The sequence below is a fragment of the Macrobrachium nipponense genome, chromosome 38 (assembly GCF_015104395.2).
Source record: "Macrobrachium nipponense isolate FS-2020 chromosome 38, ASM1510439v2, whole genome shotgun sequence".
In the NCBI taxonomy this organism is placed as follows: Eukaryota; Metazoa; Arthropoda; class Malacostraca; order Decapoda; family Palaemonidae; genus Macrobrachium; species Macrobrachium nipponense.
The window spans coordinates 22,366,954-22,394,173 of NC_061098.1; the positions used below are offsets into that span (position 1 = coordinate 22,366,954).

At 41.5% G+C, this 27,220-nt stretch overlaps 1 protein-coding gene across 1 annotated transcript in view; it reads right to left on the bottom strand.

Moving 5' to 3' along the window:
- LOC135209772 (protein dopey-1 homolog) overlaps positions 1–27,220 on the bottom strand; it is a 101,531-nt gene continuing 74,311 nt past the window's right edge. Inside the window, 6 exon segments of the mRNA XM_064242555.1 lie at positions 1–933; positions 936–2,463; positions 11,323–11,456; positions 18,530–18,748; positions 21,863–23,735; positions 23,902–24,204. Coding sequence (XP_064098625.1) covers positions 1–933; positions 936–2,463; positions 11,323–11,456; positions 18,530–18,748; positions 21,863–23,735; positions 23,902–24,204 — 4,990 coding nt within the window.

Below are 27,220 nucleotides of genomic sequence, written 5' to 3' on the forward strand. Positions count from 1 at the left end.
CTAATAAAATACATGCTTCAATGAAAAAAAAATCAATGAAAAAAAAGCTAAGTACCTAAATGATAATAAGACTAATTTTAGTCCCCAACTCTTGATTAAAATATAACAAAAACATTTTCTCACAGAATAATGGCTTTTACATATAAACTTATAATCAAAACATCTTACCTGCCAGACTACACTGATGGCTGCTAAAAGATGGGGTGTCTGATGATGACATATGGGGGACAGAAGCTCCACAATATTTTGTCTCACAGCCCGTCTACTGCCTAGAATGAATGGGGAATCTTGATCTTCCTTAGTGGCAGTCCAAAGAGCAAGCAATGACGAAATTATACGTGGTAGATGGCAGAGAATTGTGTGGCGAGCACAAGCTGCTGCATCTAGACCGCTTTCGACAGGTGCATCAACAATTTCGCCCACTGGAGAAAATACATGCAACAGATTATACAAGATCGACCAGCAGATTGACTTGTTGTGGGGAAGCAGGAGAAGTACTGAGTGATGTAGGAGGACCCAAATGCTGGACTGTGCTGGATCCAGAAGGCAATAATGGACAACAGTAGTAAGTGATTGCAGTAATGTTAACACATAGTCTGGAGGGGCCTGTGGAAAGTAAGACCCTGGAAGGTAATGATGAGCCATACACTCTAATACTTCGCATATTAGGTAAGTTACACGCAGCGCATTGTTAGGTAAAGATGGACCCATGTGAGGCAATGCAGCTGTAAAAAGATGGAGCCATTGTCCATGAAGATGACGTAAGTGATGCTGCTTCAATGCCACAGTTACAACTTCCATAAACATAGGCTGTGCTGGGATGGGCTGACCTGGCTGATATTTTGAAGAACTCAACCCAGAATATTTCATACTAACACTTGGGGGATCTCTAATTCCTCCCCCTTCTGCACGATCTGAAGCTAAGGTAATCTTCCAAGTCGGATGAGAGCCAACGTGAGATCAATAACGCGACCTAAATAAGTTTCTTGGTGAGGCAAATTACTTGCTTGATTCCGTGAACGACAGTTATATTCGAGAACTTCCTCTGTGAATGTACGTGTTTCTTGGGTACTACTATGTTTGCTGTCTGAAATCCCAGCTCCTCCACTGAACCAGGTCATGGCATGAACAGTGGAAAGCAAACAATGCAATACACACTTTTGAACCTTGCATTTGCTTAATAAATCTGTGATATAAGGTGTAAATCCTCTTGGGGAATCTTTGACTAGAGGTGACAGGTGTGTAAAAACAAGAACCAGGACTTCAGCTGAAGCAACTTGCACTTCATGGTTATCAATCAAGTGCTCATCTCTCAACCTTAAATGTGGAAGACAAGGGTAATACGAACGAAGGTAATACAAACAAACCGTGATTACCACTTGTAAGTACATAGTTGACCTAAACTGGCTAACCATCTCAGAAACATTTCCACCATCAAATCCATCACCAAACACAGATCGTCTGTGTCTTGCCAGTAAAAATGATCAGTGGAGAACTTACTGCAAGGTACTTATACTGGTGGAAGCAAGATTTAAAAGTGATAATTTTGGTTGAGCTTCTATGACATTACGAATCAGAGACAGCCCATTTAGGCAATGCCCACAGTCAACAACCTGTGTATAAAGAAGCATATGAGAATGGAAAGGGTGAGTAGTCAAATCTGAAGTAAACCCATCACTCACTGCAGAATGAGACATTGTATCAAGTTCACTAGACCAATCACTTTCATTGCTTTTGTAGTTATTAAGAAACACAGACTTCAAAATATCTTCCAAAATCTCCTGAGCTACTTGTACAGAAGTAAGGGTTTCTTCTTCATCTTCTGACACAGCATCATTAGGGATCTCAATCTGAGATTCTTCCTGAAGAGTTTTAGCAGGAAGATTTTGATAATTTCCATTTTGTATCCTCACAGCATTGGAAAGGTTTGATGGTTTGCTCATTTTTGCTAAGTCATCCATATCAATCCAAGGATGCTGAGTAAAGGGATTAACCATGAGAGACATACAGGTATATATCTGAGGCTGTTCATGACTTGAGGGAGACTCAAACTCTGTTAAAGGAGCATGATGAGTTACCACTTTCTTACTGTCTTTTGATATTGATGAAAAGGCAAGAATGTGTTTGGCTGAGGAAGCAATTGACTTATCTTTAAAGTGTGAGCCTCTTCCTTCCTTGCTAACATGGTACATCACTTCGCCACCAACTGAGCTAATGGCATAAATTTGTGACTCCTCTAATATATTCTTATTACCCTGGTTAGGTTGGACCGAAGGTAACTTCTCAATATTTACATGCTGAACGCTCACTCTGCGTGTATGAGGATGAAGTAAACGTACAAGTACAGGATCCATAACTCTGGCAATATCACCTCTTTGCAGAGTGGTTGCTAACCATGAATGAGCCAAACTACGTTCTGGACCACTGTCCCCACGTAAACGTTCCACCATGAGAAACAGACATCTGGAAAAATGCAAAAATACATTCTCAACTAAAACATATTTTGAACATAAAGCCAACAAATTTATTTGATGTCAAACAATAAATTCAATAAGTGTTTGTTGAGATACATGGAGCAATAAAACAGTTGGCTGAGAAAGATTGTACATTTCACAGACCCTTAATGAAAATGACAAAAAATCCCATTTCTCTATGTCTAAATATGATACTATTTTCAACTTATATAACATGCTAGGAATACCTGAATGAAATACAATGGCATCTCAACTTAATAGTAGATGGGGGGGTTGGGCTACCATTAAGGACTTAAATCTGACATATAAAAAAGAATGACAGTTAGCCTACTTTATATTAGTACCCTAGAGTCAACTCAAAATGCTACAGTGTACCGCAATCCCACAAAGTCATTAATAGCCTGTCATAACTGGTATTCTGTAATTATCATAAAATTTTAAATAACTTTTATCATTCACTTTCAGAGATATATCAGCAAAATTAACTGCTATTAAACATACATGCAAATAAAATGCTGTGCTGTGGTTTAGTCTAACAAAAATATTATGATTACAGTAGATCTATTAACTTATGCTTACAAGATATGTAAAGATATGTAAAACACAAAAAACTGAATACAATATAAAAAAATTTAAAAATATGACAATTTGTCCAAAATTGCATTTTTCCTAACTATACAAACCTGAGGTCCTTTTACAATAGGAAGGTACTAGCAGCAGCTGGATAGGTCGTAAGCTTTCGAACAAGGGGTTCGGTAGTTAACTGCTTGTCCGACAGGCGCGCGCGCGCGACTGGGAGGTAAACAAATCACTTTTGCTTTTGGCCCAAGCAAAAACTGCAGAGTGAGGGGTGGCATGAGGTGGGACTATGTGTAAAAGGACCTCAGGTTTGTATAGTTAGGAAAAATGCAATTTTGGACAAATTGTCATTTGTTCCGACACGGCATACAAACCTTCGGTCCTTTTACAATAGGAAGACTCACTTCTTGGTGGGAGGAATCTGAGTCTTTGATGAACAGACTGGTGTTCGCCCAACCAACCTTGGAAATGCCTCCCTGGTCGTAAGAGCGAGGGAGGGATCCAAGCCTCTTGTCCGATTGATCGGGGTGTGCACCGCAGGATCAATGGTCAGACCTCTGGACCAAGTACTAAGAGAGAGGCAAGCGTATCTCTTCGTACCAGCAAACAAGAACAAGTTCCTATTTGCAAGAGGCAACATAAAGTTATGGTTTGTCTCTTGTTGGCATCCACTTCCCCCCCCTTGTAGGAGGAAGTGGTGGATATTCGCTCCCATCCCTAGTGAAAGGGATAGGATGGGGCTCTGTCGAGTAGCTCACCGGCATCTCGTCCTTATCCAGCAAAGGTTGATGACCGTATCCCTCTACCCACAGGTTAGAGGGGAGGGGGAGAAAAAGATAGGAAGAGAAGCCAGTCACTCTCTCATTCACTTATCTATTCTTACAGTCACACCAGGACTCGATGCTGTTCAGCCTGCTAGGGTCTGGGTTAGCTACACAACGTGTTGAGCAGCCACCACGGGTCCAAGGAAAACGATCCAAGGACCTGTGGGCAATATCCAAAAGGTAGAAGGAGGTGCCAGTGGTCTGGTTGTACAGACCCTGCCTTCAGTACCTGCGCCACGGAGAAGTTCTTGTGTAACTCGAGGGAGTGTACTTCTAGGTCATCTTGGTGCTGACGAAGAGTCTTCAACACTCAGCCTGGGATGTCGAGTTTCTTCGCGCTTTCACAGGACAAAGCAGCATCTCCTTCGCATCGAAGGCGGTGAAGTCCATTAGGGAGGGGATTGTGAAGGACTCTAACCGATCGTCAGGCACCGAAGGGTTCTGAGTCTTCGCTACGAAGTCGGTACGAAATCGAGCGTCACGAATCCCCATCCCCTGGATGCTTGACTTCGCAGGAGAAGTCATGCAATTACCTCAGAGGAAAAGGAGGGAATGGTCGTATGACCTATCCCTCTTCTCGACTTCGGTGATGTCCTGTACCCATACTGGTCTATCCGTCTGCAGCGAAGTTGTCTCACATTCTCCTATCCCCATGCAGTGAAGTTCTTCTCGGATAGTGGGATAGGACACCGACACTCAATGGTGGGTGTCGATGGTATGGGTACTGTGACAAGCCGTTAGGACGAAGAAAAGACTGTTATGAAACAACCGAACTAAGTCCACAGCGAAGTTCGTAACTGACTTGGGCGCTCTGACAGCTGCCGACTGACTGCGTTCGGTAGGAGGCAAGTTGTCCAAGCAAGCGCCGAGCAAGTCACGTGACCTTCGCCTTAAAAGGGTTATGCCAAGAGACTAAACAAATAATTTGTTCGTCACCGATGCCAGAAGGCGAGGTGATGATTCTCTTAAGGCATGTGCCCAACAGGCGAAAGTCAATTGCCCTCTAGAGACCGAGGTCCCTGATGGCAAGATATCTCATAGTATAGTTGATTCTCAGCTAAGGAGAAACAACACTATGTGTCGTTGAAGACGAAGGTGTACAGAAAAAGCAACCTACGTCTTCACAGCTGAACCGAGAGAAGGATTCTCAAGATTCTGAACCTGTGTTACAAAGACTGAGAACGCTAACCGCTATTCATTGCTGTCCGGTGAGGATCGTAGTTGCAATAAAAGCGGAGCGCTTTTCAGTAATGAAGACACAGGGAAATACTGCCTGAAGAACTGCTTCTCATGGGCTGAACATTTGGAAGTAGAGCTGTCAGGTCGGAGAGTAGGCGATGTCTTCTGACACATCTGTTAATTCGGGGCGAGCAATGAATAATTGCACACCTACGAATACGAGATATTTTGAAGACAAACTCAGATGTCTGCAAAAATCATTCGCATTATCGTGGTGCGATGCAGCGGGAGACTAGTACAGACTTCTGTTACCGTGCGGTAAACAGAAAGATGAAAGAGTCCAAGAGATATCTCTGTTGAAAATTCTCGCAATGTCGAAGGCGATGAAATCGAGCGTCACAGCAGTAGATGGTCCCTCATTATTGCGAGAATCCCCGTTAATCAGAGACCTAAGTCCATGATTGTTGGGCAGAGATACGGTTCGGTAGTCAATCAAACCAGGGGAGAGAGAGACGTAACCAACCGTGCATCTCCGAGACCTAGCTGATACTGAGCTGCTATCAGGCAGTTCAATACGCAGTAGCTCTCGGTGACTCGTCATCCTGAGTTGCCAGGTAATCCATTATTCCACGAAGGAATGCGTTCGGCTAGAACCATCGAGCATAAAGAATACGCTCGAGCAATTATATTTAAACGAAACGGATTTCGGTAAATACAAAAGCTGATTTGGTGTTGTCATGACAATACCAAGTATCTAAAATCGAAACTGATAACTGCTGGGAGGTTGCAGGCAACCCCGAGTTGCAGTTCAATTAAGATACAATTCGTCTCGGTCACAAACCGTAGAGTTAACTACGGTATGCGCCTACCCCCCGGACAATTCAACTGTTAAAAGAATCATGTCGCGAGGGTAATATACGTAGTATATTTGTAGGTTCTGTACCACGACCTCCATCCTAAATTCTTTTCCTCTCGAGGAATGAGAATAAGGATTGGAGATCGACCGCCTTCGTTCTCTAGTCAAGAGAGTGAAGGAGAAGTCTTTCCCAAAGGAAAGCTTCAATGGTGAACAGAATACCGAAGACGATAGTTCAAGCCAAACTGGAAGTTCCCGTCCGTTCTTCTCTATTCCAGGTTAATCGCCTACTGTGAGATACTCTTCTTTCAGCAGCAGTCTTCTTCCAAATGCTAGAAATTACAGGAATTCGAGCATAAGCGAGGTTCCCGATTATCGGGGATTCTCGCTCACTTTGGACCGTGGTCTCGCCTAAGTGTTTGGAATCGTAAAAAACTCGAACACTCTGAGTGCGCTAGAAATTCCGTAGAATTCTAAGCACTCTGCGAAACCCCCTACCGAATTCGTCAAACGATATCGGCTGGTGGTCCTCTCGATTCCCGTAGAAATCGAGAAAGGGGCAGGATCCCTCCTCAACGACCGGGGCTTACGTCAGGTAGGACCCGAAGGTCCCCCCGGTAGCGCAGCCCCTAACGTGGGATCTTACAGAGAAATCTCTGTAGGATCCCTCCCCTTTCCCTCGTAGCCGTAAGGAGAGAGGGAATGGGGGAGGAATTGGATACTGGCTCGCCTTCCCAGCGGAACTAGCAGTTGGAGAAGAAAAGGAGCAGCCATCGCCTTACGGCGATGGCCTCTCAGAGGCTGGGAAAACGTATCGTCAGGAGAAAACGTTTTCCCGAGGAGGGTTACGAACTCATACTGTAGGTAAGGGTCTGCCGCCACTGTGAACGTCGTCTGGGTGGGGCTGATCGACACCTGACAGGAGAGAGCAGATACCGTCCTCCGACTCATTCCAGTCCTCGTCGAGGTCGAAACCTCTCAGGAGGACCGAAGAGGTATTCAAATACGGTGTCCGAAGACACGTAGAAACGCCTCTGTCGCAGTAGAGGAGGTGAAGTAGCTTGTTCGACCGGCCAGAACTGAGAGAGCCTTCTTGTCCGGAGACGAGAGACTACCTGGTTCAACACAGTCGGCAAGCTCCGATCGCGGCAGACCCACCGTCGATTTGGGTTCCCTCTCGGGCCCCAAAACGACTCGAGCCGAGACGTGGCTCTGCTGGTGGGAGCGGCGATCCTTCCCCGAGGTCGTTGTGCTGACGAATCAGCGCCATAACCTCGGCAAAGTTCCTCTGGATCTCGGAAGTCACAGCATCTTGCAGAGTAGGACCGTTAAGCCCTTCGAACAAGAGCATATTCCGAGAACCTTCCTCCTAAGAAGGGGGAACAGCGACAGCCCTTTCGGTCTTTTCCATCCACTTGCGCATACGTCCTGGCCGGTCCAAGAACCGTGGCTGGCACGTAGGGCGTCGTGGTGGGATCATGAGGGGCGCACCCCTCACGATCACTCCTCAATACCTCACTCCTCCCGGTGTAACCCGAGGAGGTTGAAGGTACGGGAGAGGCAGACCTGACGCTCCCTCCTCGCTCGCTGGCAGAACCAGCAGGCTTGGAGGGCTGCAGGGCGATCGTAACACCCCGCGGTGGCGATCGAGCTGCAGGCCTGGTCGAACCGTCTCGCTGTGGAGAACGGCTGGACTGAGCACAGCGGCCCCGATCCCGAGTGTCAGAAGAGCTGGTGCTGGTTGCCGTACCCGATCGCTCTCTGTGAGAGCGACGGTCAGGCGACCTGCGGGCTCCACTGTCACAGTGAGACCGGTGCTTGTCCTCACGGCACGTCACGTCGCTGGTTCCAGCCGTGGCTGGCACCGGCGAACGGGAGGACCTCTTCCCAGCCTCAGCCCGTGGCCGGTCGTGGACCGTCACGTCCCCGGGTAGCCAGCTGGTCACCGCGGAGAGCGAGAGCTGGTCTGGTGAAGTCGTGTGAGCGGCAGGTCACCAGTCTTCCCGCCCCCGTGCCGTGAACCTGACGCTGAGCGGGCTCAGAGGTCTGGTTCCTGGCTGCACGGTCGCTGGTAGGCAACCGTACACTCGGTACCTCCCGCGAACGGAAAAGGCCGAGACGGACCCTGATGCAGTGGCAGAACCACTGACACCAGGCGAGGAAGTACCGGTGTTAGCCGGTACCCCTCTGTTCCCCGTAGTCTTCTTCCTTGCGGAAGAAGAGACGGGCCCCGCTCCCGAAGGAGCAGGAGGACCAGCGGAAGGAACCCTCCCGTCCCACCGAGGTGAGACGGGTCCCGAGAAGCTCCCGAGGGAGACTTCTTAGGAGGGAGGAGGCAACCTTCTTCTTCCTCGGCTGTGAAGCCTTAGAAGTCGAAGGGGAAGAGGCGGCAGCCGACGAAGATGAAGACGACGACGACGACACCTTCCTCCTCTTCTTCGTCAGCTTCCTCAGGACAGACGTAAGATCTGCTATCCAGGGCGGAGCCGGGGCTGCTGTAGCCGAAGCCACAGGGCCCGGACGCACCTGTACAGACAGACCAAAGTCTGGGGTAGTACCACCGACACGAACAGGGAACGACGTCAAAGCAGGTACTGGGCATCTCAGGAAAAGGAACAGCAGGCACCGCCAGCACAGCATCGGTAGGGACAAGCCAGCGCAGCAACGGCAGGGACAGCCAGCGCAGCAACGGCAGGGACCAGCCAGCAGCAACAGCAGGGACAGCCAGCGCAGCAACTGCATGGACAGTCAGCCCAGAATCGGCAGGTACGGCAGGCAGCACCGGAAACACAGGAAGTGGAGCAGCAGCCAGCAACATCCTGGTACCGGCGGCAGGTCCAGGGGCGAGCTCTAGGGCAGCGGAAGTGTGGTCGCGGCAACCACGAGCGGCGGCGGCACGGCCCCCTCTCGGTACGGCGAACGGCACTTCACAGCGGCTGTAGGCAAGACTGTTACCACGTGAGGCGAGTACACCAGGTGAGGAGGGACGTCGTCACCTGGAGCGTGGTCACCACTCCATGGGTGACCGCAGTAGGCCCAGACATAGAACCGCAGCCCCTGGACACTAGCACGCCCTGCAAATGGAAGGACGCCCATACCTCACCAAGGTCCACCCTCGTGGCAGTAGTACCTGCGGAAATAACAGTAGTAGTGATTAGTGGGGGGGAAGTCCCCTCGCGCGGGGGGGTGAGCCCCACACCGAACGAGTGGAAGACCCCGAATACAATTGTATATCGGGCACCGAGCGCCCTCCCCCGCGCTCGACGGATCGGGCGGAGAGAAGAAACCCAGATAACCTCCCCCCCCGAAGGGGAAGGGCCATCTGTGGGAGCTGAGCGGTGGGGGGGGGGGGGGGGGGAGAATTCTCGTTCCCCACCCCCGCACAGCACCCATGTACCCAACAATAATAATAAGAGCCCGAGAGCAATCGTGCCCTCGGCCCGAATGCAAGGGCATAAGGATCAATTCCCTGACTGAGCGGAACTTGAACCAAATAAATATTGATGCAATCAATAATAAAAGGGGAAGGATCAATTCCCGGGAAATAGCAGAAACATTGATCCAAGTAAATAATGCAATCTCAATAAAATATGAAAATGAAAAAGAACTGCACTTGCGATTTCACTTCATTCAAATAAAAAGGGGAAAGGATCAATTTCCGGGTAAGAGCGGAAACTGATCCAAAATGAGTATTGCTAGAATCAAAAAAAATAAAATATATGAAATGAAAAAGAATACTGTACTTGCGATTCCACTTCCATACAGAATAAGTTTCCGTGCCGAGCGCATTCGCTCGGCAACGAGCATACAGGTCAAAAAAAAAATAAATGAAAAGGGCACTTACTTACGATTTTCATCTACACATTTTCAACCAAAATATAAGCTCGGAGCGAGCGCTCTCCCGCCCTCGGCACCGAGCATACACAATACAAGGATCATTTCTGGGAAAAATGAATTCCCGCACTTACGCCCTTCAGTCCCGGCACTCGGGTAATCGGAGGGCGTGGAGAAACCAAGATCCTTTAATTCACAATTGAATTCAATGGAAATAAAGATGAAATGATTGTACTTACAATTCAGTTTCACTAGATAAATAGAAAAAGAAAAACACAACCATGCGAAAGCAACGACGATGAAGCGGGCAGAGAGCGATGATACACGTCTACACGCCAGCAGGCCGAAAGCAAAAGTGATTTGTTTACCTCCCAGTCGCGCGCGCGCGCCTGTCGGACAAGCAGTTAACTACCGAACCCCTTGTTCGAAAGCTTACGACCTATCCAGCTGCCGCTAGTACCTTCCTATTGTAAAAGGACCGAAGGTTTGTATGCCGTGTCGGAACAACTAAGTCTTTCTTTTAGCATATCTCCAGTCTTATGTCAGAAAAGAAGAGAAACCAAGCTCAACACCTTCCATAATGCCCCATTTCATTTTTAGCACATCTTACTAATGGGATCTCTGGCCAACATTTAAAAATAGGGAAGTTAAAATTTTATAAAGTCTCAGCATTAAGGGCCCATCCATTAAGAATAAATTTCATTAGTAATGAACCAACAAAAGGCAAAGCAAGGAATTTTTACCAATTGTTAGACAAACCGTGAACTTGACCAAATCTTTAGTCAAGATCAGATTGTGTGAGACTGAATACTGAAACAACATAACCTATTAAATTAGAACATAATACCCAAGGAAAAATACCTAAATCTCCATCATCTTGAACTTCCCCAAATACTATGGGTCATGGATAAAAATATCTCTTGAAATTGCAACATCAAGCTAAATTGAACACACAACTGCAAATGCAAGAACAGTCTGCTGGAAAAATTCATTTGTAGACAGAAAAGACAGATGGATGGAGATAAAAATAAAGAAATGATTACTACAAAGTTACCCACAGTGCAGATTTAACCAAAAGTATAATGAGATAACAAACTGCAAATTTCAGCTCAAGGTGACAATGTTAGGTTGCCGGAAAAAGAAATGCATGGAAAATAGATTCTACACAAGGAAGCCTAAAGAATCTAAATGGCTATGACAAAGTAGGATTAATCTGAATGACATGAGGGACTGAATGATAATAAGGAATGTACCCTGATATGAATTTATGATCACTTAACACAAAACAGAACAGACTGGATTCCAGAAAGGGGGTTGGGAAACATGATTAACAAACACAATATTTACCAGCATCGAATCACAAAATCATTCTGCTTCTTGGTTAACCTACTCTTCAACATATCTTGGAAATAGGCTTTAGAAATTTTGTTTGAACACTTCATGTACTTATATCAAATACTGCAACCACAATCTCTTTTGTTATTTAACACATTCACAAGTACCCTTACATAACTGTAGGTTTGTTTCTCTATTTAAGACCCATGCTACTACAAGCATTTTTTAAATATAATCTTACCTGTCAAAACCTGGGCAATTTCCTGATACTCCTGAAGAGAGGTTTTTGGAGACCTGCCAAAGAGTCATCCATTTGTGCATTGATAAACAGTCATACTCTGCACGGATTCCTTCATGACTCCAAACAACGCTGGTCTGAGAAGATGAAAATAAAATTATTCAAATAAAAAAACTAAATTCTCTAAGAACATACGTATAGGCAAATAAAAACTACGAGAATGAATATACTTTTTATTTCACAAAGAAACAAGCTCTTATGATAAAATTATAATAAATCATTGCCATATCTAAACTTTTAGGTGAAAGTCATAGCCATAGGACTTATTTACTCGATTACCAAGTTTGAAAATCTGTAGTCCTAAATACTCCAATAAATATATAACTTTGTTATCTACCCCTTCCTCAAATTAGCTATGGGTGCAATCTTTCCTGGTTCTAAGGAGCAGTTAGAAAATAAAAGGCTTACGTTACAAAAACTAAGCTTGGGTACCTCCACATGAAAATAAGCTTAGACACCTCCAGGTATTGTTTACATAATACTAGCCGCAGCAGAATGGTTCATGAGAGACAGCAGGCGGAAGTGGAGGAAGAGGCCAAGCCTCTGAATTCGAGACTGCCTGCTGAACCAGCCTATCCTTGGTATCAACACACCGCCGGTTTATCACATCTTCTAATGGCATTCTCGGAAAGAGAAGCTGCAACTCCAGGGGGTCCCCATTACGAAAAGAGGACAAGGACTCAGAATCCACTGAACCTGCCACCTTCGACAAGGCCGTGTCCCTCCTAACCAGGAACAGGTTGGCCCACAAATTAGCACCGAGGTGTCCCAGGTAAGAGATGGCCTTAGTCCAACTGCAGTAACCTGATAAAAGAAGGCAAGCTAACGAAACCTCCATCAAAGCAACATGACATTATCCTGGCCACCACAGTAGACCAGCCATGACACAGTCTGGAAGGCAGAAGCAGTAGACTCTAGAGCAGAGGCCTCTTGAGAAGTCAACGAAGGGCCCTCAGCCATACCCGATCCAGGGTCAAGACAGGCTTTAGATGGATCACGTCCAAATTAAGGTGATGGGGCATCAGTTGAACTACGTTAGTCGAATAGTATTTCCTATGCTGCACAAGAGGAGGGCAGAGAAGCTTAGATGACCTATTAGAATGCAAGGAACCATCCTGACACAAAACTAAAGCATTAACATGCTGCAAAATTGATTGAGATGCCAAGAACAAGGGAGCTCAAATGAAGCTATAGCATCCTGCCTCGGGCCTAGGAAGGCCTCTATGCCCGTAGGGGTCATAGAAGACTGAGTCCCTGTCCTCCCCCCAAAGATTATTGAACTCATGAATGAGATCAATAACCTCTGAAAAAAAGACAGAAACTCTGGACTCTCCCCCTCCTATGGCTCCTCCTTCCCTAAGGCCACTGGAGAAACTTCCCTTGGAAGCAGGACATCACAACTTTCACTAGCAATGACAGAAGATTCTGTGAAAGAGGGCTCAGGCTCATGGTCGAGCGATGAATCACATACATGCGGCCCTCGGTTAGCGGCAGGGGTTCCGTTCCTGGCCGCCGACGCTAAGTTATTTTAAAGCCTACGGCTGCCACACACCTTTCGGAATACCAGTCAAACGGCGCCGTAATCCCGCAATGGCGCAATAAGTAAAATTATACTATTTATGCAGTATAGTACTATAGAATTTACTGTACAGTAGTACCATACAGTACACTATAGTATTATAAATACTGCAAAGTATTTAATCCTTTGGGTGTCTAGAGTATGCAAAGATACAATAAGGTTTTATACAGCGTACAGGTAGCTGTATTGATCAAGTTACGATAATTCGTCTTACAATAATCCGATTTTATGAGAGACCAAATTACAGGAGCCTAACTTTATCCTATCTTCTAGTTACATAAGTTCAAAAACAGCAAAAGAGAATGATGAAAGTATGGTTTTAACACTATACTCATTGCGTAAACGTGTACAGCCATGAACAACCAAACGAGAAACAATTTTTTTTCGAAGTACAACCAAATTGGATACCAAAATCCGTTTGAGTTGTACGTATTTCAATCATCGTACTATAGTACACTATTACCGTAGTTGTTATAAATGACGTTATGTAGAATAAGACTGAGATATCTTAATGTAATAACTTTATTCACTATAGATCAAAGAGCAATTGGGAAATACTGTTAATTTAAACCTAGTTAGAGCTGAAGCTGAGAAAACTGTTCAAGCTGCTAATGACTATTATCGTGCATCGGCAACAAGGATAAAACTCCAGTAAATGTATACCATCAAACACAACCGTAGATAAAATTGAGATAAAATCATTTTAATCAAAACTACTGTGCTTGAAAGAACACATTTTACTGTTGGTTTCACGCCGATATAAGATAAATAACGTAAAGTTCGTATTGCGATGATATAAAAGAAAATTGCGAATGGAATCATGTAATTTTTTTACTCAATAAACATGCAGCCAACGTAATCTGTTGACGAGAAAAAAAATTAGCTCACAGTCACAACGAGACATATTCAAGTCATATTTCCACCTAAAAACATGTCGTATAAGGAAAAATAACCTTGTCTCATATAAGTCAAGTGTCTAGATATTCGTTTATGCTAGCTAAAGGCAAGAAAATTCGCTCAGAATTGCGTTAGATATGGTGAAACAAACTCATATTCACCATCAGCTGATTTCCAAACCAAAATATCAGCCGCTCCATGGAATACTGCCTTAGATTTACCGTAGTATTTCATAATACAATAATATGAAAATATATACAATATTACTGGATACAGTGAAGTAATGTATAACTTTTTAAAATATTTATGGAAAAGATCCATATTTACTTTTTCTTCTGTGCTTATCTTAATTTTCGTCACTATGCCATCTACGTAGCAGCGGCATCTGGAGCTCATACAGTCGTACCTCAATTTTGTACCTCAATTTTTTGCCCGAGTAACAAAGCAAAAAATTGACCAAGTTGTAGTTATATTTTGTAGTTCTATCCCATGGAAAAACAAACAAATTGCAGTGTTGCAAAATCAAATGAAAACACGAGTCTTGTCTTTTAAAATCAATTTATGCAACAATTATAAATATAATTTGTTATAAAAACATGATTCATTAATATAAAAATTTTATTATTCGGGCGCGACTGAACAACCTATTGTCTTCATCATGTGAAGGGCTGTTACAAAGACTTCAAATGGACATGTGTATTACCACTGTATCCTATTTATGTACAAAAATAAAAAAAAATACCCTGTAATACATTTTTCATACATTTTAAACAAATGCATGAAAACTAACAAAAAGCTGAAGTTTCATTATAACAAAAAGCTGAAGTTTCATTAACAAAATGAGTTAAAATTAGCTCCCAAATCACTAAAATATAACCACGTGAAGTCTTTGTAAATGCATTTTTCGGAACAGCGGCGGACAAGAACGAACATGAAAAAACATCCTCTGATAGATAATGTGGAGTGCAGTTACAAAAGCTACTTTAATTTGTTAATTTTTATCATATTTATATACAAAAAGAAAAATACCCAATACGTAATATACTTTCATACACATTTTAAACATAAAAGCATGAACATTTATAAAATCAACTCACAAGAACGAACATGTAAAAATCCTCTTTGATAACATGAAGCTGCCTTTGTTCATATTTCAGTGCAGAAATAAAAATACCCTGTACGTAATACATTTTCATACAGATTTTAAACATAAAAGCATTTATAAAATCGACACATCGACCACTAAATTTGCATTTTTTTTCAATATTTTTGGAAGAGCGGCAGGCAGCAGCTCACAAGAACGAACATGTAAAACTCCTCTTTGATAACGTGAAGTTTTAAAAGCTGCCTTTGTATCATATTTCAGTGCAGAAATAAAAATACCCTAAACGTAATCCATTTTCATACACAATTTAAACATAAAAGCATGAACATCGACACATCAATCGCTAAATTTGCACTTTTTTAACTCAATATTTTCCGAAGAGCAGCAGGCAGCGGCTCACAAGAACGGACATGAAAAAACCTCTCCTTTGATAATGTGAAGGGCAGTTTCAAAAGCTGACTTTGTATCATATTTCTGTGCAGAAATAAAAAGACCCTATACTAATATATTTTCATACACATTTTAAACATAAAACCATGAACATTTATAAATGACATATCCATAGCTAAATTTGCACTTATTTAACTCTATATTTTTGGCATAGAACAGCGTCAGTTATTACATATACCTATGTAATAACTCTCAATAAAACTTTTTAATATCATTTGCATAACCTTTATGATCTTAACGGTATTTCTACAAATGTATGTACTCATAGACATAACGGCGCTAGCGGCGCTGTTAACCTAAAATTGTGCCATAAAAATACCTTATTTTTTTAATTAATATTTTTGACGACAGCCATAAAACCGATTTGCCGCTGAGCAATTGCGTCGTTAACCACAGGCCGCCTGTACATGGCCTTGAGCTAAACCATGTACACAATTGTGTGACGAACCATGTACATGGCTGTGTGACAAATCACGCACACAGTCGCGAAATAGAGAACGATGCATGAGAGAACGTCTTGGAGAAGGAGATCAGCCATGACGAGAATAATCAAGGTCCCCAACTCTGGAACTTGGGGAATGAGAGCAAGAAAGCCTAGGCTTCTTGGACATAGGAGAAAGGCTGGGGGCCCATCACGCAGAGGCAAAGAAGCTCTACTAGGCTGAGAAACTCATCCACGGACCCAAACCACCTCACGTCTGCAACTGTCAACAGCCTCACGACCCTCACTACAAATACATTCGTTAGGAGACAGAACAGGAGGAGAAGCAACAGCCTCTGGGAGAGGAGAACTCCTAGAAGGTGCAGGGTCAGCGACCTGAGTATTGTGCACCTTCAACCTCTTAACTGGAGCTTAATCATCATTATGGCAAACTCAAACAGGCTGAGGTGACAAAGAATCAGTTTGAAGACTCTGAGGAGAGTGAAGGCCATCATGAACTAGAACGCATCCACATACGAGTAGAGGGGAAGCATGTCCGTGCTGGGAAGATGGCGAAACAGCCCTCTCACTCCCAAAAGATGAAGCAACAAAGTCCTGAATCCTCCAACGTCTGACCTGAGAACAAGGGGGAGGAGGAGAAAGCCACGGAGGAGGGGAAGGAGCTCTATGCCTACGACACTTCTTGCTAGAAAGTACAGGATACCTCTTGCGAAAAACAGAGTCCGGCTTATCAACCATCGCTTGAAGGAATGTCTCTGATAGTTCAGCAGCCAACTGCAATGAAATCATAGATGAAACTGAGAATGACATCACAGCAACAGGCAGTGGGAGAGACGACACCACAGCCGACATTATAGGGAGAGAGGATGCTGGGAGTGACGTCACAGCATTCAGAATGGCAGTGTGAGTTGATGGCCTCATTAGTGGCGATATAACCGACGACCCAGGAAGCATCATAGTTGTCGATGGCGTTCCACTAGGCCGCAGCACATGAGAACCAAAGTTGTGGAGACCCGGAGGAAGGGGTACTGCTAGGGGGACCAGAAGAGGATGGCGAGCAAACATGAAATGCGACAATAGGCCATCCAAGGAGGGAGAACCCCATACGCCTAGGGAGGCCCAAACAGCTGCCATCTTGTGCAATTCTGTATCTGAAACAAAGAAAGAAGATGGAGTAGCCTCCTCCCTCCCAGGAGGGAGATTACCTCCCATGAGAGAAGGGGGCACGTTATACACAAAATCATCTTGTGCAACTCCCATTAATTCCAAAGACAAATCAATGGAAGAAATGGAAGGAGAGAGAACATCAAAAGTAGGAAAGGGAAAGTTTCTGGAAGAAGGGGACGCAAGACACCTTCCCAAGAAGGACAAGTAGATACTCTATGGTGCTACCTTTTCTTTTAGAAAGCCTTCCACTGCGACACAGGCCAGGAACGACATTCCGGGCAAGGGTTAGTGATAATACTAAACTTGGAATGGCACCAACTGCAAGTGATATGGGGATCAGTAATGGAAGATGCCAAAAAACCTTGAACATGGAAATCCTGAAACACCTAGACACATGCTTTGACAGGGCCTAGAACGCTTGGTGGAATCCATGATAAAAGGCAAGCAGGCACACACATACACTGAAAGGAAGGCACAAATAAAGCACCGACTAACAAAGTATCCAATTTGGGAAAGAAGCATGTACAACTCTCCAAGGCAGTCAAAGAAAGAGTGATGCGTCACGAGGTTCCAAGCCCAGTCAGTGACCAGCTTCCACCTCGTATATGCACGAGTTGCCAGATGCCACAGATTCTGTGCTTTACAATCTTTGATTGTTTTAACCAGTTTCCAGCTGGCACTAGAAGATTATCCTATTGTTAAGACCAAAGGTTTGTTCAGCATATGAACAAAAATAAATGTCTTAGTTATGGTAACTGATGTCGGCAAATAGCTGTTTCTCGATTCAACTGTTTATGTCAGTACTTGCTGTTGTTTATGCCAGTGTCTTGCATGCAGTACAAAGTGGTTGTTAATTATAAGAAATAGTAATGAATTCTTAGATAAGTCACACAAGTTTGCTAAGTCTGATCTAATGTATGAAGATTTGCACTGAACATAATGAATGCCTCTAGGCCTATTTGTTAGTTAAACATTAACTCAGATATAATATGCATCATCAATGGTATTTACCGAAACCGAGACAGGCATAAAGAGCCTAGCAGTGTGTAACCTACTAAAAATACACCTTGCACTATACATGATGTATATAAGATGAAATCACCTTTTTGGGCGAAATTTAATGATTGCATGATACACAAGATCAGATGATACAAAAATACATACATATACTTATGCACAATTACAGTTCTTTTGTATGCAATACATTTTAGTTTAATTTGAAAACTTTACAGAATGTTTTCATTGGAAATAGATAGTGCTTGTGTATTTACAGATCAAGCTTATGTTCTGAAATCTGAAAAAATGTTTCATGAAAGACCTCAAGTAAATAAAATGGACACAATATCTGAGCCACTGCCATGGTGTATTTGACAGGTCTGGGGTTCTGAGAAGGCAAAATGAAACTTGAAGATAAGGAACCAAAGAATCCTAAATTACATCAATCCACCAACAATGCTACAATAATATGTTGCTTCCAAGAATTAACAAGAAAAAATTCAGTACTTTGTACCTTTTCTCCTGCTTTATCTGAGGGTACTGTGGCTGTTAACTTAGTGAGCATCTGTCGTTCAACAATGGAAATGGGTGGCTGCGGAGGTGCTGAAGTAAGAGTTGCACTGTCACAACTCGGTAATGTGAGGTTATGTAATTGCAACAGCAGTTCCGTACTTGAGACATGGAGTTGAGAACTGGAAGAGTCTAAATAATCCCAGAGCTGCAAAGCCACGTGCTATGAGAGAAAAATAAATAAAAAATAAACTTACACAATTTCACTGAAATCATAAGCAAAATATTAAAGATACAGGTATGCCCCCTACTTTCCTGCACTGTTGGTTCTAAAACCTAGCTGGCTTTATGATTTATATACTGGACCATGAGTCATGTAATAGTGTTTCAACAACACAAATCTGACCTGGTAATTTTACACCTAATTATATATTTGATTTGCTAAATATATATATCCTGTGTCCCTAAAAGACAGTAGATATATAAATGAACTTGAATCAAAATATATTAAATGGAAATTAATTTTTAAAAATTCAATAGACACAAGAATATTATGGAATTGAAACTTGTCTGCTGATCTGTTCCAATGTTAACAGGGTCTTGTCAAGAGTAATGAGGTGCTACATTATATAATCTCTGATTTTACACTGAAAAATCTGGCTGGAGACAGAAGAGAAAGTTTAAGAGAGTAGTATAAAAACAAACCTAACAGTTTGGAATAATACAGACAGCACCCTTCTTACACAAGTTATATTCCAGAGGGCTCTTTGTATGTTGAATTTGTAAGTTGGTTACTGTACTCTTCACGTCTATTTAAGTACAGTTTGATATAAAGTCAATACAACACTGTATGTTTTTTCATCCTAAAACACAATTCACTTTACTACTACATACAGTACGCACTGCATTTTACAGAATAGGCATGCTGAAAAAAATCTGAAGGTATGGATGTCTAAGGGGAGTTCTCTGAACACAATTGTAATTTATGATCTGGTTTTTTTGTATCTCTGAATGTACGTTGAATGTTCATAAGTAGGATGGTGTCTGTATATGGATACTGTAATGCTGTTTTGCTGTTTCAATCACCCAAGTTTTACAAATCTTGCTTACTAAAATAACTCAAAATATCTAGGGAGATTGGACTCAAAACAAATTTTAAAAAGCAGAGATCAGAGCATCCACAAAGGAAAGAAACATTAGATGCAGAAAATATGAATGAGGTTGAATCTTTCAAATACTTAGGCACAATGCTATCCAATACAGGTTATCTTAACTGGTATCTTATGAGGCAAATCAAACAACACAGATGTTGATAAAGATTTAGAAATAAGAAAAGCTTGAAATTGCATAAGAAAGTAAGATTTGATACAATTTGTATTGCTATACAGACATACAGACATGAATCATGATTTGCCAATGAACAATTTTAAAATAAGGTTTTAAGAAGAAAACTGGGAACCAGGCGGCAAAACAGTTAGAAATGACAACAAATGGAAAATTAAGGAAGTTATACCGTCACATAACCCTTGATAAAAGATTACTGCCAGTATCAGCTGGGTTCCTGTGGCCACCAGTTTTAAAATAATTTTATACTTAAGCTACAATTTTGCTTTTTGTTTTCATTTTGTTTACAAATATAAGAATTCATACGTAAACTCAATGGCATCAATGGAGAGGTGTTATAACATGTTTTCTATTATACCTAAGTTGCTTTTGTTTTCTCTTGCAAAATGCAGAATTATTTTTTTTTTTAATTTCCTGCTGTCCTGTGTTTTCTCTGCCGTACTGTAGCTACATAGGATCTTAATAACATGAACTCCTTAAATGCATAAAATTTTTTAAAATTATATTTCCTTCTGAAATTGGGGAAGAGGGTCTTATAAGCTCAGAGGTCTTCAATAACAGCACTTTACCCAGAAATAGATGAGGAAATTTGGACATTGAAACAACAATAAAAGAGTTCCTTATAGTAAGGGAAATTAACCAAAGAGGAAGGAAAACTTTAGTTGATGACTACTGTGGCTAACACTGTACCATTCCAGATAGTGCAGCAGAAGTAAAGTAATTAATAACCCTTCAATTATCAGGATTAATAGAGCCAGGGGCCCACCAGATAATGGCAAGTAAAAGAACTACATGTGTTCAAGGGCAACTCAGTATGCATACCTGTAATCACTCAATATGCTTATAAAAAACAACTAATCACACTTTAAACAGAAAACTTTATGCAAAAGGCAATCATCTATCTCTTTTCCCTATAACTGTAACAAAAATGTAATTCCTCCTTTTTCACTCTCTTGGAAATGACACAATCCAGTAGGTAGATACCCTACCTGCATTTACCCACAGCCTACCAGGTTTCATGGACATTAATGTACTCTTATAAAGTTATACAGCAACTTTCTTATCAGTTGTTACCATATTGTATTACTATACATGCGACACAAAATATTTATGTGTGAACTACTGACCTAGGCTAGGTGTTACACTTGCAGTATTCACTCGCATCAAGTCAAATAGCCTATTACAGATTTATTTAAGATAAAGGTAATGGTCATGAACCTGATAACTTACTGAATCCATTTATATTATATTATGATGATGTTATATCAACATCATCAGATATACTATAAAAAAATAAGCATCCACTACTGTTATTGAAATTAATGTTTACATTTGCAGAATCAGCTGATTGAGCCTACTAACTAAAGAATCAGGAGCATAATTTTTTAGTTCATGAAAGAAACAAATAAGCTACCAGAATTATTATTTTCATTTTTGTAAATAAATGTAAAATAGTTATACAAAGGTACATTTACATACTTTATGTTAAAATAAAATCCCTCAAAATTGCAAATCAGCATCTCCTGACTTGTATATGTTTGTTTATGTGATACTCGATGTTGTATCAGCCATCTCCTGATTTGTTTGTTTATGTCATACTCGATGTTGTTCATGTAAGTTCTTTGGTAAGCGGTTGTTATTTATAAGAGATGGTTATGAACTGTTACATAAACTATAAGTTTAGTAATCTTGTTTCAAGGCCTAGCCTAGTACAATCTACCAAAAATTAAATTCATTTGTTAAGTATAGACAATCATGGAAACACTGTTTGTATAAAACTAACTCACTCACTCACTCACTCACTCACTCACTCACTCACTCACTCACTCGTTCTCATTCATTACAAGTTACAGTACTGTAGTTTACATATTATTTCAGAAGATACAAAATCAGCCATATTATAAAAATAGTACATATCGAATGGCAAGAAAAGGGGGTGTCTCATGACAAGGAATAATAAGCAATCAAAAACATAAAAAAAAGGCTTCCTCACCTGGTATACTGTTGTATGATGTAAAAGGATATGAGTATGAGATGGAAGTAATAATGGTGTGATATTTACTGCTACCACACCTACTTCATTGTCACACCCTGGCCCATATTCATTCTGCCAGACAGAGAGGTCTGACTGAGAGAGCATCACCAGTTCAAGAAGAGTTGAAATTGAAGCTATTGTGAACTGCGAAGAGGCTTGATTTCCACATATAACACAAGCTAACAATCCAACAAACCAGTGAGGAAGTTGCTCTGATGGTCTATTTAAGACTGATCCAGGAGTTGTAGGAAGAGATGACAAATCAACAAGGACTTTGCAAGAGGCTTTAAAAACTTCAAGGTGTTCACCAAGATCCTGTTTCAGTTGAAGTACTAATGACAAATCAACAGACTCTCCCTTACCCTCTGAAGGTACTGAAAGTGAAGAGTGAGACGAAAGAGAACTAGGGGATCGTGAAGGCGTCAAACAATGAAGCCTCTTCTTAATGCGCAGTTTTACTGGCGATGCATTTTCTGAGGAGTTTTTTGTTTCACAACAATGTAAACATTCATCTAGCAACTGCTTTAATTCAGATTGCGAATCAACTCCTAGAATCTCTGAATGATAAAGAGAGTTTTCAAAGTCACAAAGAGAAGAATCATCGCTGAGAACTTTATTCTGAATAAAACGTAAAAAAAACTTTTCAAACTCTCTTACATAGCCATGTAATGGTGAATATCCCTGATGGTTGGGACTCTGAGGGGCACTTTCATATTCATCCTCACTTGCCTCATGAAACAGATAGGTATTATCTCCTTTTGGATGTTTTGGAGTTGAATCTCCTTCTTCTACTCCAGAATCTGAAGGAACCTCATTACTCTGATGTTCCTTTTCTTTACATAAATCCAAATCATCAAGATCAAATATATCTTCTACTGGATTTATTTCACTTAGCAGCATATTTTCCTTTGGAGTTTCATTCTTTGGTACTTTTGTATTAGGCAGATCTTCTTTATCACTTTCAGTAGAACTAACAGAATCCCCTTTAGACCTTAAATTAACTGATATAAATGAGGTTTCAGCTTCTGTATCAGTTACTGAATCATTGTTCTTTTTTTCTTCCTCATTTAAAACAGACTCAAAATCGTTCTCCTCTCTATTATTTATATCTTCCTCATTAGCCTCTATACCTATCTGAACAATCCCATTCTCACTTGGAGGGCTTTCTCTCGCTCGAGATTCAGGGACTATTGGAGGACGAGTTAGAGATGAACCTTGTGACACAGCATGGAGCTGAAGGGAAGTAAATGTATTAATACTGGCACGAGAATCTGGACGAGATGCTGCAATGGCTGGAGGAAGCGTAACAGAAGGTATGAGTTTCAGCAGAATAGCTTTACAAAGAGACAGTCCCACAAAGAGTTCATTAGATGTTAGAATGACTAAATAGTCTGTAAGGAGGGAGGTTATGGTATTCAAGACCTCAGGCAACCTAGATGCCTGTGTTTGTTGCTGAGTGTCTAAAGGGAGAGAAGTCAACAGATGCTGCAGTAAAGTGCAAATTTCTATCACTGTCATGCAAGAACTTCCCACTTCTTGTACTCCTGATGACTGGTCTTCACTATTAGCATGTGTAGTCTCATGTGACTCACAAGCATTGCGTAACAATCCAGTGAGATAAATCCATGGGTAAGATGGCTGCAAAGCACTAAATAGAAGTGTAGCAGTCTTAGTTACTTCATGTAAACCTTTGTTACCCTCAACTGTATTCTTATCTGGGGAACAAGGAGGTACTAAGGATGCTTGTCTATCTGTAGTACTCTGTTGTCTACAGCGGGACTCAACTAAAACTTTAGGCTCTTGAAGTGCTTGGCAGGTGTGATATAAGCATCTGGAATGAAAATTAAAAGAAAATTTCGGTTCTACTAAACCAATTTCCACTACATGACAAAATATTGTATCATACATTTTTTTTTTTATAAAACAACAATAAAATTTTTGTGTTTATCTCATATATTTTCAATATCCTAAACACTTCAGCAAAAGAAAGAACTTACCTTAGCAAATCTAAGAAAATATCATCCAATATGAATGGACCAATTTCTGGCTTATCTAAAAGGGACACTATAAGCCTATAAGGCCTCAAATCTGGTGGATTAGTACCTTGGCTGGCTTTCAAACAACTTTTCACACCTTCCACAAGAAGAGGACGCGAGAATATTTCAAAGTATGCATTAATATCTGATCCATCTTCAGTGTTTGTGTCACTCATATTGCTAGCAAGGCGTTTCACTACAGGGTGTTCAGAGGATAACAATGAGAAGTTGATTTCAGATCCTAACAGCCAGGCATAAAGACGTCTGCATAAAGAAAAAAGAGAATGTGATCAGTATGGATATTAATAAAGTATTAATTGAAAACCATTATGTAATCAAACATTATGAGTCAATATTATTTTTACTAAATTTGTTATGCTATAAAACAGACTTAAGACATCCATATAATGAAGGTAGATGGATTAGACATAGCTGATTTTACACATTTTTTCTTTTTCAACATTTAACAAACATGGAGGGACCATAAAGCTCACAAGCATGTTTCCCATACATCTGTTACTTAAGTAACAGAAAAGGCAATTACACTTTATCATATAACATCCAGCCACTTTATCATCAACTTCAGCTGTTAACATGATATCTATTATTTTTTCAAAATTTATTTAATTTTTATATCAAATATAAAAATCTTTTTAATCAGTTTCTATTTTTCATAACTAACAGACCTGAGGTCTTAACATTAGGATAAATCTTCTAGCATCAGCTGGAAACATATAACATTAACAAAATTGTGTATGCAAGGGACTATTGGCATCTGAGCTTGGCCACGAGTTAGGTGGGACCACCCACATACCCCTTGGCAACTCTTGACCACGCCAGTTACTCTTTTACTGCCTTTAAGAGGGTAACAAAGCATAAATACAAAGAAGTTTTCCTTAGAGCATTTAGTTTAACGGTCTAATGACCCCTCCCATTCATGATGAACCACAGTTCATGTGCCTACTGTTCTCAGTTTTGTTTCCGCTCACATGAGTGAGGAGGTTGTGGGGGGGAAGGGATGATTAATCACAATAGAGCAGTAAGTACTTAAAAAATAAATGCTACAATATAAAATGACATTATTATAATACAAGAAAGTTTTAATTATGCTTACCCAGTAATTATATAGCTAAAAGTTTCTACAATTGGCAAATAGAACTTTGAAAATTCATGAGTTATGCTATTTCTAGCTGCTACGTGATGAGCCCTGCCCATTTTTGGGGCTAGATAGGAACAACTAGCAAACATGGCTTCAACTTTATGCCTAGGTCTTCATGTGAGGGGAGGAGGGAGGCTCCGTTCATATAATCACTGGGTAAGTATAATTAAATTATAAAAATGTCATTTTTAATTAAGTGACTTACCCAGTAATTATATAGCTGATTCCCACATTGATAGGAGGTGGGATATATGAACAAACCTATTCCAACACATTAGTAAACATAATGAATTGAACATAGATAAGACTGCTAAGATTGCAATAATGCCTGTTGTTCCTTACCTGATAAACAAGCTGCTTCAGAAAGATCCTGACTCTGGATGGTGCTCACTTATCTCATGGTGATGCGGCAGTAAAGCCGAGGGTTGCCTACTATTATAGTGGGTGCCTTATGGCAAGGATGATTCCAATTGCTGACAAGGACAAGTTGCCCCTGCCCAGGGCGCAGTACATAACAACAAAACAACAGAACAAATTAACATCCCCTAACACTGCCAAATTAAAAAATACAACCAAAAATAACTGGAGGTACTCCTGTACATAGTAACCCAACTCCCATTAAAGTCCAACACCACAATTCAATGCAAAAAAAGGAAAGAAGGAATCCTCCCTATACTTCCTTCCCCAACACCACGCCAGCCACCGAAAAAGGACTCAAAGCACTGCAATTATCATAGACAGTTTCGACTTCTTTGAGATAATATGATGCAAAGACCATCTTACACCTCGAGAAGGTCATTTGCAAAATTGCAGAAAGACAAATTACGTCTTAAAGCCATGGATATAGCTACGGGTCTTATTTCATGAGCTTTCACTTTGCCCAACAGGAAATCATCCTCTCCCAGAGAAGAATGAGTTTCTGATATTAAATCCCTAAGGAAGAATGCCAGGGCATTCTTTGACAGCAGATGTGTGGGGTTCCAAACAGAATACCGGTGGGGCCCATATCTTTGCTGTCCTGTGAAGGTAAAACTTTACAGCTCTCACGGGATATAATACTCTCTCTTGGTCGCTCGGACCTAAAATTTCCGACAAGCTCTTAATCATGAAAGAGCGGGGCCAAGGAGTAGAGATTGAGGCTAAGGCCCCACCGAATCCGTCGCGGCGCGTCGCGTGCGTGCAACACGGCTATCCGTCTACAAGCGTCTCCGTCTTCTGCGAGTGTGGCCCAACCAGACAAACGAGTGACGGTTATAAGACGGACAATTCAAACTTCAGCAGTACTTGCCGTTAAGAAGGGAGAGCGCGAGGTTTTCCTCTGACTCGGTGCTGTCAACCAAATTAGAGGCGTTGAACAGTAGGAAAATCTGGACTTATGACATAACTTAAGATGAGGAAAGAGTGGAGAATATGCAAAACTCTTTCATAAGTTACGATAGCGTCCAGACAAGTTTTTTTTTTAATATTGTCGGATGCCGCCGAAAAATTTTGACTTAATTCACGAGGACGTTATATCTCGAATATCAAAATTTGATACCAATTACAGAAGATCCGTATCAACGTAAGAAACTTGTAGTAACTCTGAGGGAAGGATTACTGATTTCGAAATTAAAGTTGCACTTTATTTTATTTGATACAAAAATTAAGATACGTAGAATTGTGTGTGAACTGAACACTTTGATATAGGAACTTCTGAAACAAAGATATTTACATAAATGTATCCATTAGAATATAATAAATAAATACTTTAATCCTTTATCATAACCACAAATCATCACATTTGATTATAACTCAAAAGTTGGGCAGGTGGTTCAAATGCAGGTGTTGTAGGTCTACCACAATTTCTTCCTTCATGCGGACCCCAGCTCGGAGACGCACGTCCACGCGCGGCTAAAAACAAAATGTTTTGTTCCTTGTGCGTCTAGTCCGGTAACGCACCTGACGCCACGCACGCTCATGCGCCGTGTGGGGCCACTCGTGTTTGAACTATGACAGTTGATCGAAACGCACAAAACGCGTAGCCGTGTTGGACGCACGCGACGCGCCGCACCGGATTCGGTGGGGCCTTAGCCTGACTCTTTTTGCTGAGAAGCCTACAGAAAACGAGCATACTACTGCATT